This window comes from Tachypleus tridentatus, chromosome 3 (assembly GCF_004210375.1).
Source record: "Tachypleus tridentatus isolate NWPU-2018 chromosome 3, ASM421037v1, whole genome shotgun sequence".
In the NCBI taxonomy this organism is placed as follows: Eukaryota; Metazoa; Arthropoda; class Merostomata; order Xiphosura; family Limulidae; genus Tachypleus; species Tachypleus tridentatus.
Genome location: NC_134827.1, coordinates 6,365,015 through 6,380,047, shown reverse-complemented (window position 1 = coordinate 6,380,047; position 15,033 = coordinate 6,365,015). Strand labels below are relative to the sequence as shown.

The following is a 15,033-nucleotide window of genomic DNA, read 5'->3' as shown; positions in this document are numbered from 1 at the left end:
GAAACGTGTGAATTCTGGTATAAAAAAAGGGTTATAATGTTATTTTCTTTATCGTGCGAATGTATTACGTGGTAAAGATATAAAATAGCCATGAGAACTACTATTTGAAAAATTTTAAAAAGTCCCGGAAAAATCCTTGAAAGAATGTCCAAAGACCTGTAAATACGAGCCAAACAAAAATACCATTAATATTACAGTTAATCCGATCATTTCTACTGGGGTTATATGTGTATTTGACATAGTGTTCTTGCCCAGTTCTCTAATCTTCATTTTTCCTAACAGTTAAAGACAAAATATATTTTTTCTAGCTAGTGAACTCTGTAAAAAGTCGACAATTTAAGGGTTAACTATAGGATTAGTAATCTTGTGATTCTAAACATTTATAAGTCATCTGCATATTTAATTTAATTTTTGGAGCAACTTGTAAAACTAAGTAGTCTAATGTTTGTTACAAATATTTTTCTAACTTAGACTTGGATTATGATGAACGTTTTCATCTTGAGCAAGAGTTAGATGAATTATGTTGTTGGCATACACTTGGAAGATCTTAGGACATTTTCAACAAAACTCTTTATTTTGTAAATTAACCCTGAAAACGAAAAATAATTGGTCTTCTTAATTTTCCATCTCGTGTGCTTCTTACACTTGATAAACTTATTAAAACCGAGTAACATTTGTACATTGCTAAAACCGTCAATTAAAATAATGTTTTGTTGGAAAATATCCAAGTCGCCATCACTATTAAAATTTCTGATGAAATAGGCTTGAGACATAGGTTTTCAACTTTAATATAGAGAGTAAAGTCGATTACTTACTTAAGTATAATAAAAGTATAACAGAAGAAAACCAAAAATTCAGTAGCTAAACGTTTGAAAATAACTCTGGATTTTATGGTTGAAAAATAAACAGTTTTTCCTTATAAATATTAAATTTGAAATTGTATACATTTATATATAAAATTTTGTTGTAAATATTTTACATTGTTTGTTCTGCTTCGTTGTTTAGAAGGCAGTTCCAATACCCATATGCAGCTTTTGTCGAGGGACGGCGGAAAGCAACAGAGAAGGGGTTTCTGAAGAATTAATTTCGTGTGCCGATTGTGGTAATAGCGGTATGTTTACAGAACCAAATAGATGCTATTATTTGTATGAATTTTTGTGTAGATAAATGTTTCTTTAATGGGACCACTTGATAATGCATTGTTAATTCACGAATTGTTCAACGAAGGTAAACTCTGTCACGCTCCAGTTGATATATATTCTGAATACAAATATTATGTTTGCTAGTTCAAAATAAAATCTTCAAACATTCCACTGGTTGGCTACAAAACAACCTGTAAATGTTTGACTAGCAATTCATTTACTTTTTCCTTCTTCACTGTTTCTCAACTAAGTTGTGTATTGTAATTGATCTACTGTTTAAATGTTTGTTTTTAGACTTTTAAAATCATCTGGATGTTTTAAAGTTCATATTTATAAATCAGTATAATATGTTATGACTTTAGTATCTGATGTGTAACTGACCGTTCCGTCCTTAATTAAAAGGTTGTTATGCAGTGTTATCACCCGAGTAAAAACGCAATTAAAACGTGATTGTTCCAGTTTACCTTCAGATCAACTTCAGGTGGTATATGCTTAAAATATGTAAATTAATTTTTTTTACGTTTAATTCTTTTGCTGTTCACAAACTCTGTATTTTAGTAAAAAATGTGAATGAAAATTACCAAAGAACGATAGTTGTAGTCTTAGTGATGTGTGTGTGTGTGTGTGTGTGTGTGTGTATATATATATATATTTGGGTGCTATCAAACAAATGTGGTACACTAATCATTTTTTTGTTGCCAATATGTCATTTTAAGTCTCCTAGCGCTGTTGATTTAATATAAATATTAAATAAAATCTGTGGAATGTGTTTTCGTTATGTATTTCAATAAATATGTTACATAAGACTTTCGAAAAAAGGGAAACGTAATTAACAAGTGAGAACACTTTTAACAGTTATTTAAAATTGATACTGTTGCATGCATCGTTTGGAGGGGTAATAATGACTTCCTAAAACAAGGGGCAACTGTGTCGTGGCATTTACGGAATACTTGGGTGGTAGGTTTCTTTAGCAAAGCGTAAGTTGGTGAATACACAGCTTGAATTTTGTTAACGCATTACCCGATACAATTAACTTTCGAGACATTTGAATTCCTAGAATTTCCATGTAACTAATAGATACGATCATGCAAAGCTATGACATTATTTAGTTTCTCTCTCTTTTTCCTTTTTTGTGTAATCAATTTTAAACGTTCTGTACTTTTAGAAAGGAAAAATTATAATGTTTTTTATTAATTCAACCATCCAACCTGCGTGAAGTAGCTTTGAACGTTCTGTAGAAAATAATGAAAGATATTTGTACATTATACATTATTTACGTTAATCTAAGATGATAATTTCTGTTAGCAAACAGTAGCGTTATTTTTTGTGAGTACTTGTCAAAAGTATGAAAATGTGCAAAAAACACAAATATGCCTCGTAGCTAAGGAAACATTACCTCGTTTGCCCAGTGTGTTTATGATAATTACAGGAAGTGGTTGCTTTGTTAAGTTTTCCCTGATCTTAAGTACAGCGGGTGAGTGAGTGTTTTGAAAGTTGAAGAAAGATCGTGACGTCCATCGCCCGAGGTGTTGTAAGGGTGGGGACCCGCGCTAGGTGGTACGGTTACATAAACTTGTGTCTTGTCTACTTGGCTTCGCTCACTAGCAGTGGATGCGCCAAGGGCAACAGAAGTTAACGCTTACGTCATGGTTTGTGATCTCCATTTGGGAAGGTTTCAGCCCGTCATTACCTGTGGATGTTTAGGGGGGGATGTCGACTTGTTAAAGAATTTGTATATATTGTTTAATAAATTAATACGCCATATAAGTATACTCTAATTACAATAGAGTATTTTAAAGAATTTGTATATATTGTTCAATAAATTAATACGCCATATAGGTATAGTCTAATTACAATAGGTTTTTGTTTTACAAATTCAGTGCAGCACAGTGTCTTAAATGATGAAGATCCAAACAAATGTTTGTTTTTATATAAAAGTGTGTAATTTAAACATGCTGTTACATGATATTGATTCCAGTCTTTATTATAATGTTTTAGTGTAAATGATCTTAATTATGACATTAATTTTTAGTTAAATTGTAACTCTATTTAAAAATAAAATAAAAAAGTGGGTAAAACTCTGCTATGAAAACAGATAAAGCTGTGAAAGGCTTATCTGTTTATAGGTTTAAGTTGCATTTTATTCCAACCAGTTTATGTTTATAAAGGTCAAGACTAGAAAGATTGTACCTATTAGGGAGTGATAATTTTTTCTTTGGGGGCGGATATTTTGGGAGATTCTCAATATTTGCCCTTTCAGAAAAGTAACTCCTCAGTTTCTCAGTACAGAGAGATGACACAGCCTTTAGTTCTGTTCTTAGGAAGGTAACTGAACCCTATAAAAATAAAAGTAATTAAAGAATTATATTACATACTGAAGCATATTCAATTGTGTTATATATTTCGTCACATTTATTGTCTGGGTGGATGTTTTTGGTACTGATACACAAAAATCTATTAAATGTACAACAAAAAGTATCCAGAAAAACAACTCCAAAAAGTAATAAAACTCTCAGGTCATGAACACCTATCAACATTAATATCTAAACAAATCACACACACACACTGAAATTAAGTCATGAATAATTAGAGGTGACTTAATTTTGCATATGACCCAGAGATAAATTGTAATGAAAATTATTTCATTAATGTAGGAAAGAAGTAATATTAATATCAATTATGCATAATACTTATACTGAAACAAAGTATCACAATCTGAAAATATGGAAAAATCTAAATATCATTAAACCACTAATGAAAAGTACTTTTCAAGATTTATTTCCAGTGCAAGTAGGTTGAAGAATATCTTATTCATTGGAACTGTTTTTGCTTTATGCACATTATACTGAAATAAATATTTATATAACATAATCAGGAACCTTGTAATATTCGTTCTTATGTTACAAGTAGGAGTCAAATGTCTCAGAAATCTTGTATTGGATATTCATAATATGGTGATTAATAATATTTATTTTAATATCCTGAAACTTTTTTTTTTTAATGGTACACAGAATTGTAAAATTAATTTCTTAGGAGGAGCTCCTAATGAACTAGTTAGTAGTATGTATGAATTTAGTTTTGTGGTTGGTGAATATATGTTGCATATCTTCTCGGATTGTTTTTTCTGCTTAGTTTAAGATTTTTTAATACTTTATTTTAGGGCACCCTAATTGTCTGAAATACTCTCCAGAACTAACAGCACGTGTACAGAACACCAGATGGCAGTGTATTGAATGTAAAACATGTAAAGTTTGTGGAAGCAGAAACCAGGCAGTAAGTGAAAAATATGTTTCCTCAGGTATACTAATCCTTTTAATTTATGGTCTAGTCTGTAGGTACCATTAATTAAATTTTTAATGCTGTGAATTGTAAGTAAAATCTTTAAGGACCAAACTGATTGTGTAAAAATTAATATAAGTTTGTGTAATTGTTCCATTGGTTGAATAGTGAGTAAAATTTAATGAAGATCAAAACTGTGAGAGACTAATTAACATATTTATCTTACTGATCATGTGCAATTTATTTTTGTTGGTAATTATATATAACTTTTTATTTTTCGTTAGGAAGACTTGTTGTTTTGCGATTCTTGTGACCAAGGCTTTCACATGGGATGTTTGAAACCTCCCCTAGTAAAAATGCCTAAAGGTAATTTCTGTGTGTTGTAATGTTTTATGAATTTTTTTAACTCTTGTTTACTTGACTTTTATATGTCTTCACATAGTCTGTTGTACTGGAAATAATTAGACATTTTCTGAGAGCAGTATAAATTTGAATTTTCATACAATAAATTTTTGAAGACAGTTTAAATGAACTCAATTTTAGTGAATGGATTTTTAAAAAATTACTGTTACCTTTATGGAAAATAAGTTATGTGACAACAAACAAGGGGTGAGTTAGAGAATGAACAGTCAGTGTAATAGCTAGGTATTGAAATCCTGTGGTTTGAATTACCAGATGTATCTGTAGGTTTACGAGTCTTATAAAACTATGTTTTCATGTTATATGGTGTTTGTTTTTGATCAGGTTCTTGGAGCTGTGAGCTTTGTGTAGAAGAGCTTCACTCCAAGAAGAGAAGGGGACGTATGTTAATCAACGAAGTGGCAGCTAATGTGAAGCAATGGTACAAAAAACAAAGCAGTAGTAAGATTAAAGCACAAAAGTCAGTGCACAGGTAGGTACAGTTAAACTATCTTATATTTAATGTTAAAAAAGTGTATGTAGATAAAAACATTTGGTGCATAGGAATGAGCAATGATTTATGTTTGTTTGAGATTTTTATTATGTTTATATTTTCTGTTTAAAATTGTTCTCATAACACTATCTGGTAAGAAACAAAATTATTATTATTACCATCCAAACAAAGGAGAGTTGTAAATTTGTTGCAAAAACTTTAATAAATTATTAAATGATAGGTACTGGAAAGTTTTGCATTGAGATACTTTATTTGAAATTAATATATTAAATAACTTTGAATTTATAGATGTTTTGGAGTATTCATATGAAATTCTTAGTAGCTGACCATATTGTTTTAGATCCATTTGTAAAGTTTAAAGTCATTTTTCAACTTTTTCATTTTTATTTCAGTTATTTTATAGTATCCAAACACGTTTTACTCTTAACAGATGAAATTTGTTTTTTGCAGTATCACAAATTCACAATAGCTGAATTTTTGTATCGCAAAAGAAATGAGAAGTGTTTATTTATTGCAAGTTTTTTATGAGGAATAAATAATTTGTGTTATGTCAAACAGTTTCTTTGAAATTAAACAAAAGTATGGTTCTAATCAACTTAAAATATTTTTTAAATAATGAAAGCTTTAAAAAGTATCTTAACCACTATCAACAAAATTATTATTCTCTGAAAATAAACAGAATTATTGGTGTAAAAATAAAGTGGGATTATTTGTTTCCTACTGGTGTATATGTTTAATGCATAAATAATAATTGTAGTGCAGAAAATAGTTCATTGTTTTGTTCAGCGTTCTTTCATTTGAGTGTGTCTTCGTTACATAATTAAACTCATTGCAGAAGTTTGGCACATTAATTCTTTTAGACTGAAATTTCTGAAACTAAATGAAATAATGGAAAGTAACTAAGAAAAGATATTAGGAACCTGTATATTATGGAGAGATGTTAGGATATTTTTGAAATATTCAAATAGCTGTAATTTTTAATAAATTATTAACACTGAACTAAAAACATCAGCTTTGTATTGACTGCAATGAAAACTTTAAAGATAAAAATGAATATTTAGTTAAACTACCAGTTTATGATTAAACAATGATAAATTATGTTTTTTTTTATTCATGTACACACACTTGTCTTTTTAGATACCTTACTGTGACTGAGCAATAATCATGTGTGTGTGTGTGTGATTTAAAATAGTTTCAATATATGTTGTTGTTTTTAGGACTTGCCTCTCTTCAGACTGTGATTTACAAAGACCTTCAGGTGAAAAGCCTATTAATGTCAAAAGGTAAAAAGAATGTATACATAGTACTTAAAAGTAAGAAATGGGTATCGTAATACTTGTTTTCATACGATTTATAATTAATTTCTCTCAGTTGACTCTTACTCTCAGCATAATATCATGCTGTTACTTCATACTGTTCAGTTTTTAGCTCAATCCACAATGCTAGGTTGTATCTTAACATTTCATATGTATTGTCAAGATAATATTAAGGTCATTTTTTGTACTTAATGTGAACAGTAGGTAGTTACACATTTGTTTCCATGTGATGATGACTGAAGTTTGGTTTTAGCTTGTTTCTACTTATTTATTTAAAAACTGTAGTGGTCCAAAAAGTGTACTTTTTACAACAATGATCTGAATGGCTGTCAGTTGTTTTTAACTTTTGTGCAAAAATACATAAGGGTTATCCTTACAAGCCATTCTTAATTTATTATTGAAAGTCCAGAGGGAAGGCAGCTAGCTATCATCACCCACTGCCAACTTTAAGACTGGTCTTTTGCCAATGAATAGTGGAATTAAACATCACATTATGATGCCTCCATGGCTGAAAGGGTGAGCATGTTTAGTGGGATGGGAGTTTGAACTTTTGATCCTCTGATTGAGGGTCAAGTGCCTTAACCACCTGGCCATGCTGGGCCTGACAGTGACCACTGTCAAAGTAACATATTTTTGGTATTTCACATTTTCTAAGTCTACTTGTCATCGTTTTGACATTTAGAGTTTAACAACGGTGACATTTTTGTGATATGTTTATTTTATCATTTTTAAATTTATAAATAGTAAACATTTTTAGACACTTTTTAGAGCAGTAAGAGTATTTATAGGTAAGAAGTTGCTGTTTTCCTTCCCAGATCATACTTATTAAAGGTGAATATTTTAAAAATGTTTTCTGTTTTGTGCAGGATCAGTCAGTATAACTTATTTTACAAAACTGTGAATACAAGTTGTTCCTATTTTGATTGATTTTCATGATTTATAATAATTAGCAAACTTTTAGAAATTTTGGAAATTTGCATTAGAACAAAATAACTAAATGTTATTGCAAAAGAATGGAGAATTTAATTTAAAAAAGCAAAATTTGAAATGCTTATGTTCGTTATAACTTGATTTCAAAAAAAGTAAATATGGATTTGAATTATCAGAAAGCATATTCTAAGATGGCTTTTAGTGGCATGAGTGTATGTATGTGTTAATTTATGTTTGCTGAAATGATTCAACAGGTAGCCAGTGCCTCATTAAACCTGAAGACTAAACATGTTTTTGATTTAATTTTGTTTTTCTTCTTAGCTAAACTTCTGATTATAATATGGTTATCTGAATAACATTTTTATTTTAAAACTTTCTATTTTTGTAACATTGTATGAGTTTGTTATGTGTAGTTTTTATAAAAAGAAACAAAGAAATGCTAAAAATGTAATAAGACAAAATGTTGACTTGTTTGCATAGGAATCAGTCAGCGAGCCAGCTATCAGGACAAAGACAAATAAGGAGGACAAAGAAAAGAATGACACTGAAGACAAGCCAACTTCAAGAACATATGGTAGTTCTACCATCATCAGTTTCACAGTTTCATAATTGTTCTGGTGAAGAAGCTTTAGATAGCAAAATTGAGTTGCTAAAAGAGCAGTCACAAGCTATGATTCCTGGTCTGTTTGAATCATTTTCAATCTCAAGTAAGCCCAAAGGGCTAATTGATGGGCTAACAAAGTTTTTCACTCCAACTAATAAACGTAAATCTCGAGTTGCTATAAGCTCCATGGCAACACCATTTACCACAGTTGTACCTGATTCGAGACAAGAAATAAATGGTCATCTGGAAACTTCAGAAAAAGTTTATCATGCTGATGAAGTGGCAAGTGTTGAATCCAAGCAAGTAATTATTACAGAAAGAGAATGTACTCTCAGTGTAAGAGAACTACCTTGCACTCTTCAAACTCCTATTGTTAGTAATCCAACTTTGTTCTTGAGATCAAATTATTCATCTTCATCTAGTTGTACATCTACTTATTCACATACAGCATCTCTTGAAACTTCCTCCATGATTTCGTCAAGTACCGGGCAGCTAAAAGGTTTATTTGATGGTCTTTCACATTTGTATACAACTAGTGATACTCGTAAGCGAGGCATGAAAATTGACAGGTATGCTCCACCAAAGAGAAGACGTAAAAATCTGCTACATAATGAAAAAGAATCTCAGGAACTGGCTGTCACTTCAAAAGAGAAGAGTCTAGATATAGAAAACTCTGAAGAAAATATTGAAGTGCAAGATTCTACCCACACTCAGAAGACTTCCAGAGAGTCTGTCGACTTTCATGAATTGCCAACAACAATAGCACTAACTACACAGTCTTTGAACTGGACCCCATCCTCCCCTGTGGTTTCTGATACTGTGAATCATAGTTGTATAGGAGTAACATATTCACAGACAGTGGTGACACCTACTTTATCTTCAATACAAGATAAAACATCTTCATATTCATCAACTTCTGAAAATGATCAGTCCTTGAAACTATCTAAACTTGTCAGTTCTCCTCAGTCAGATTCAGGAGTATGTGATTCATCATCACCATCTTCATCAAAAAGAAAGAAAAATAGCAAATGTTCAAGTAAGTTTATTATAAGTGAATATTTATTTCATTAAAGGTATTAAAATAAGGAGACACATTGCAATGCATTATAGCAATTGATCAGATCTAATTTTTGTCTTGATATAGTGTGGACAGTATGTTTTGAGAAGCAAACTTCCTTAATGATTATTGATAAAAATGTATTCTGTTGCAGTTGAAGAAAGCTTTAACGTTTAATAGAAATAAGTTATATATTTATTAGATGCAAATTTAAAATGGTTAATTCCTCAGTATTTGAATTTAAAGCTTGCTGCAGTTAATGGCTCAAACATTGATAGTATGTAAGCTTCTGCTTGATTTAAAAAAATATTCATTTCATTTGTACTATTTACAAATATCTAATGTGTATAAATTCTGTTACTGTTGCCCACCATAAGTACTTGAAAAAAAAACTCACTTAAACAGAACTAACATAATTTTTTGGTAGCTGAATTACAGAGTTCAGTGATAACTGAAAACTAAAGAAAAAAAACAGGATTACTAGTTACTAGCAACGAAAAATAGATGTTTGGGCATCTAGCAATTCTGTAATTTTTTTTTTATAGGTTGGTGACTAATCTTTAATCATATTCAAAGTAATGATGATTGTGGTTTTTAGTAGGTGTATGCTATTTTTGATATTTCATAAACATGTTCTATTTATGTGTGTGTGTGTGTATATACTGTATATAAAGAGAAAACTTGTAAACATTTTCAGTTATTTTACCAGAATCCAACTTTTGATAAGTACTGACTTTTCTACACCATTATTTTACTATTTGATATAAATTGTAATGAAAGATGTGGTTCCTAAATATTATTTTTGAGAAAACTCATAATTTCCATATTGTGTTTAAAACTTTCAAACAGATTGCTCTAGATTAAGAATAACCTGTAAATATTGCACTTTTGAAATGAAACTGTTAAAATATCAAAAAACGTCCATGCTAGCCTGCTTTTGATCTTTAACTTAATGAAAAATATAGCTATCATGTTGATGTGTTCTTTTTCAATTATGTGAGTAATTATATTTTTTCTTTTAGGATTTTATAGTGTAAAAAGTAAATAGATGGCGCTAGTTTATCATCTTTTCATTAGTAACTGTTAGGAAGACTTGATGCTTTTTCTGATTAGTGCCTTTAAATTAGTGCAGACAGTTTGGCTATCATCATTATAGTAAAGTTACAGCATAAAGTCGCCAGTTTATTTGTACCATAAAACTCAAACCAAATTTATACAAATCAAATGTGTGTGTGTGTGTGTGTGTGTGTGTAGGAAGTATAATAACTTTTTACAAATTAGAATGACACCCAAATAAAATCAAAACAAAAATAATTAATTACTTTTATTTCATTCAGTTTTAGTGTCTAGTTAATTGGTAACGTGTTTGAGACTTCTGCTAACAAATTAACCTAAGATTAACTTTTATTACTAAAATTATAGATAATGCCACAAGTACTACATAATTTACTTCAGAAATTTATAAAATTTATTCAAGGGAAAAAGTAGAGGTGCTAACCAGTTTATTTGGACAGGATAACAATGATATCAGCTTGTTGATTGTAACATATTATTATTTCAAATTATGTATAGCAAACTAAATGTTAAACTAATCACAAGAAAAAGAAAATTCAAAAAAGGCTTTCACCAGTTAGGTTTATATATTAAAAAAAGTTAGTGTTAATGAATAAATTACTATTGTTTTGTGCTAAAAAAATATCAGTGAATTAAGTCTAGAATGAAACAATTTTTAACAGTAAGGATGAAAAAGGGATTTTGTCTTTTCTTTCTTTCTTCGTCAAGATGAAAGTTTTAGGTGGATGAATATGTTTTACATACCTAAGAGCTGTTCCACACAAGTCGTATCTTGAAAATTAATCTTTGAACTGGAAATGAATAAATAAATAAATATATCCTGGGCAAATTTGAAAACAAAACGTGCAATTTTTCTTGTATGAAATTAAGCTAGATGTGCATAATATAAAACGTAACTAATATTTGGAACCCTTAAAACCAGAGCAGTCAGTTCTGAATCAAATAAATGGATTCTGTACTTCATTAGGACTAACAATGGCATCAAGAAAAGCACGAACATTTACCACGACACCACGTAAAGATAGATACTTGAAGCATTGATAAGCGTTCTCATGAAACATTCAAAGCTAATTAATTGAGAGGTTCCATATAGTCAAACTTATTATACTATATCTCTCAGTTTTATTATTTTTTTAAATTCATTTTTTAAATGCATTTTGGCATGCAGTAGGTAAAGGTGTATTGAAATAAATTGTAATAGTTTGAAATGCGAAAGATTCCACATAGAAAAGACGACGTAAGTTTATATTTCCTTTTTTTATTTTTTTGATATTGGAGATGGATTGTAAGTATTGGTTAAAATCTCCTGAAAGTGTACAGCTATTGTATGTTGATTTTTGTAAATATTATATTAAATATTTATTTTGCTAGTTTAACATTGAAATGACCTATGCAGATTAACGTTTATACGATAAGTTAAATATCCGAAACGGGCAAATGATGCCAGTGACATCGTTTTATAAGTGTAGTAGTCATTCTTTGAAGTGAGATCTGTTTAGTTGTAATGCTATAAGTGTAGTTGTCATTCTTTGAAGTGAGGTCTGTTTAGTTGTAATGCTATAAGTGTAGTTGTCATTCTTTGAAGTGAGATCTGTTTAGTTGTAATGCTATAAGTGTAGTTGTCATTCTTTGAAGTGAGGTCTGTTTAGTTGTAATGCTTACGGAAATTTTAAAATTTATCAAGTAAATAATAATGTTTGAAAGTGAATAGTGGTAAAACTTCTAGCTAAACATACGTAACGTAAGGCACAAACTTTAGAAGCTCAACAATGGGCAGCGTATATGCGTGTGAACAAAAAACCTCCGGTGACGGTTTGCCCGTGAAAAGGACAACTTCCGGTGTTGGAAGAAAGAAAAGTCGTTTATTTAGCTTTCAACGCGCTAATATACTAGATACATACACATCTCTGATACTTGTATGCTTGATATACCGTCTGGTAGCACTTTTTTTATTTTCACTTGGATAAAAAAAACATTTGCCTTTTTTTTAGGTATCGCGCGTTGCGTGTGCTTGGTATTGTTCGATTCTTTAATCTGTGTTACGTATGAAATATTTTAAACATAGTTTCGTGTATTTTAAGCCATTTTTAGTGTTCTTTTTCATTTTTGTAGAAAATCTGTATGACGTAACTTGTTTTTATTAATCATGTAGTTACTGTTAAAATGGGAAGGTAATATTGAATAATCTCGCGTGTTTTTATAATAATTTTATGTTTAATATGAGATTCATATTGTAACGTTTAAAAGTTTCGTAGCAAAAGAAAATATACTACGTTCGGAAATCACGTTAACAGAATTGTGAGATTATATATTCTTTAGATGGCTGGTATGGTATTAAAACTAGTTAAAATCGAGTACAGAAACACGTTTCGACCTTCTCAAGTCATGTGCAGCTTAACAAAGAGACTACTCTCTTTGTTATATTGGTAGTTATAATTTTACTGTTGAAAGATATCACATAATTACAAAAAACTAGTTCTACAGTTTAATTGTATAGTGGTATAGTGATTTGTTTTAGGCGTGGCTCTGTTGTTTTTTTTTACCGAGTTACGTCCAACTCTTCACACTGGTCAAACAGAAAATTACGTCTGATATGAATAAGGATGTTGAGTAAGGTTAAACTATCAAGGCCTTTTTTTTAAGCTTTTTGTTGTTGTTAAGTTAGTTTTATTAGCTCAGTATAATACAAGCCATTAGGTTGCTCGAAGATGTTTGTCGAGTGAGTATCTGCACAACTTAGTATATATGCAGGTCAGGGGTGACCTTGAAAGTGACGTGGTTAGATTTAATAGACAAATGTTTGAAGCTATAATTATCGGCCCTGGATACCAGCTGCTTACAACCGCGGCTCCGCCCCGGGACGTAAGAGGGCTTTTGTGTGTGTAATCAAGGGGATTGAAGAGGGATCGTTTTGCGTGCGTTAGTTCAACACAGAATAGGTAGTCGGTTAAGTGTATCTCGTGAGCTGTTTACACAGCTACCAGTCGCATTACTTATGTAACATGTATCCGATTGATATATTTCTTAACGTTCGAGGTGGTAACAATAAATATGGTTAAGAAGTTTAACCGTATATTTTTGTTCATTCTAGAACTTACAATTCAAGGACAGCAAGAAGCGCATTTTTTATATTGTTTTATTATTCTAATATTCATGTGTTTTTTTTAATGTATCGTGCTTGAGGTACTGGCAAGAAATTTGCAATATACATTTTTCTATAGCTTTGCGTTAACTTTTTAATTAATCTGACTAATTTCGTCTTACGGAATTACTAACAGTTGCCAGGAGTCTTCACAGTTAGGAGGAAATGCTTCATTGAATTCGAAAAATCATGTTATTAATTTTTATTTGTAATACTTAGTTTTATATTTGATTATTTTACATAATTATATGAAGGTAATGACGAATTCAAATGCATGCTTGTGGATTCTTGTTGGAACGATGTATTTGTAACTTCATTCTGACACGACAAGCGACTCGGGATGTACACGCGATGTTAGATCACGCATTTAGTTTAATGTGTTAGCCAATTGGGTCAAGTAGCCTAAAGCTTTCGCAACTGTGATTATTTCAAAAGTTCTTATCAGTAATGCTAGCCTTGTTAGAAAAACCCGGTGGATTTCGAATATGTTAACAGGGTCGTAATAAGATTTAAAGTATTATATTTCTAACGTTGTTCTGTGTTTGTCATGGGTGAAGAACGTAAAGGGACACACACACGTGAATTTGATGGATTGAAAGTGGTCTTAGAAGGTCGGCAAATCCAGATATCGTGGTTGTGCCCTAAAATCGTAACGAAAAGGCAGAGTAATTTAAAAGCAATGGAAAGTTATAAAGCACCACTCTTGTAAGTATTTTGTGCTATACAAAGTGCGTTAGCACAGATTAAAAAAAATGTTTGCAGGATACTTGGTTAAAGTGATTTTCGGACAAAATGAAAATGAAACTGCACCCATCCATTCCAAATATTGTACCGACCCACTCATAAGTGTTGGCACAGATTGTTAAGCATGATGGATAGTTTTGTAATGTGCCTGACTTGGAAATCAACCATGGGTCTCCCACTTGATAAAAGTGATTAATTAATATTTAATGACAATGTGCTGTTCATATTTGCTTTTAATTCATCTTTGTGTGAATCAGGCGTAATCAAGGAGGAGAATCGGCAGGTATAATTTTTTCTGTCTTTGAGAGTGTAAGGTTTCTTTAATCGGAATACACGTTTGTAGTCGACGTGTCACGCACAGTGCCAGAACCAGCCTTTTTAAAACAAACACCGATAAACGGACCAACTCTCATACGAGGGGAAGGGCGTTGGGATTTGAGCGCTAACGATGATTTACAGCTATTGTTCAAGTGGGAGGAAACGTGAGATAAGGGAGGGAAGGAGGGATAGAAAGGTGTATGTGGTTATAATTATTGAGTTACTTTTCAACTTTGTTACTTGAGGCGCTTCGTTTGTCACGACAATTGCCCATGCAGAGACCCAAATGTGTAAATGGCCATGCTCGCTCACTATGTACTCTTATGTATTGTAATTGTTTTATAGTAAACCATTGTAGTCGGATGTATTAGTTTATCCTATTTCTTGTGCTTTCATAGTACAGAGGTTTTACAAAAACAAAAAAACTTCCAACATGTTTATGTCGAACATTTTGTGAACTAAGTATGTAAGGCTACCTAATTTGCCCTTTGACATCCCACTTCGTAAATCTCCA

General features: G+C 31.0%; 1 protein-coding gene across 4 annotated transcripts in view; it reads left to right on the top strand.

Moving 5' to 3' along the window:
- LOC143246272 (uncharacterized) overlaps positions 1–15,033 on the top strand; it is a 94,793-nt gene that overhangs the window by 48,305 nt on the left and 31,455 nt on the right. For all 4 annotated transcript variants that reach the window (XM_076492725.1, XM_076492723.1, XM_076492724.1 and 1 more), the window contains 6 exons: positions 1,006–1,111; positions 4,303–4,415; positions 4,706–4,787; positions 5,166–5,313; positions 6,552–6,617; positions 8,061–9,220. In XM_076492725.1, the coding sequence (XP_076348840.1) occupies positions 1,006–1,111; positions 4,303–4,415; positions 4,706–4,787; positions 5,166–5,313; positions 6,552–6,617; positions 8,061–9,220 (1,675 nt within the window). The remainder of the gene's footprint in view (positions 1–1,005; positions 1,112–4,302; positions 4,416–4,705; positions 4,788–5,165; positions 5,314–6,551; positions 6,618–8,060; positions 9,221–15,033) is intronic.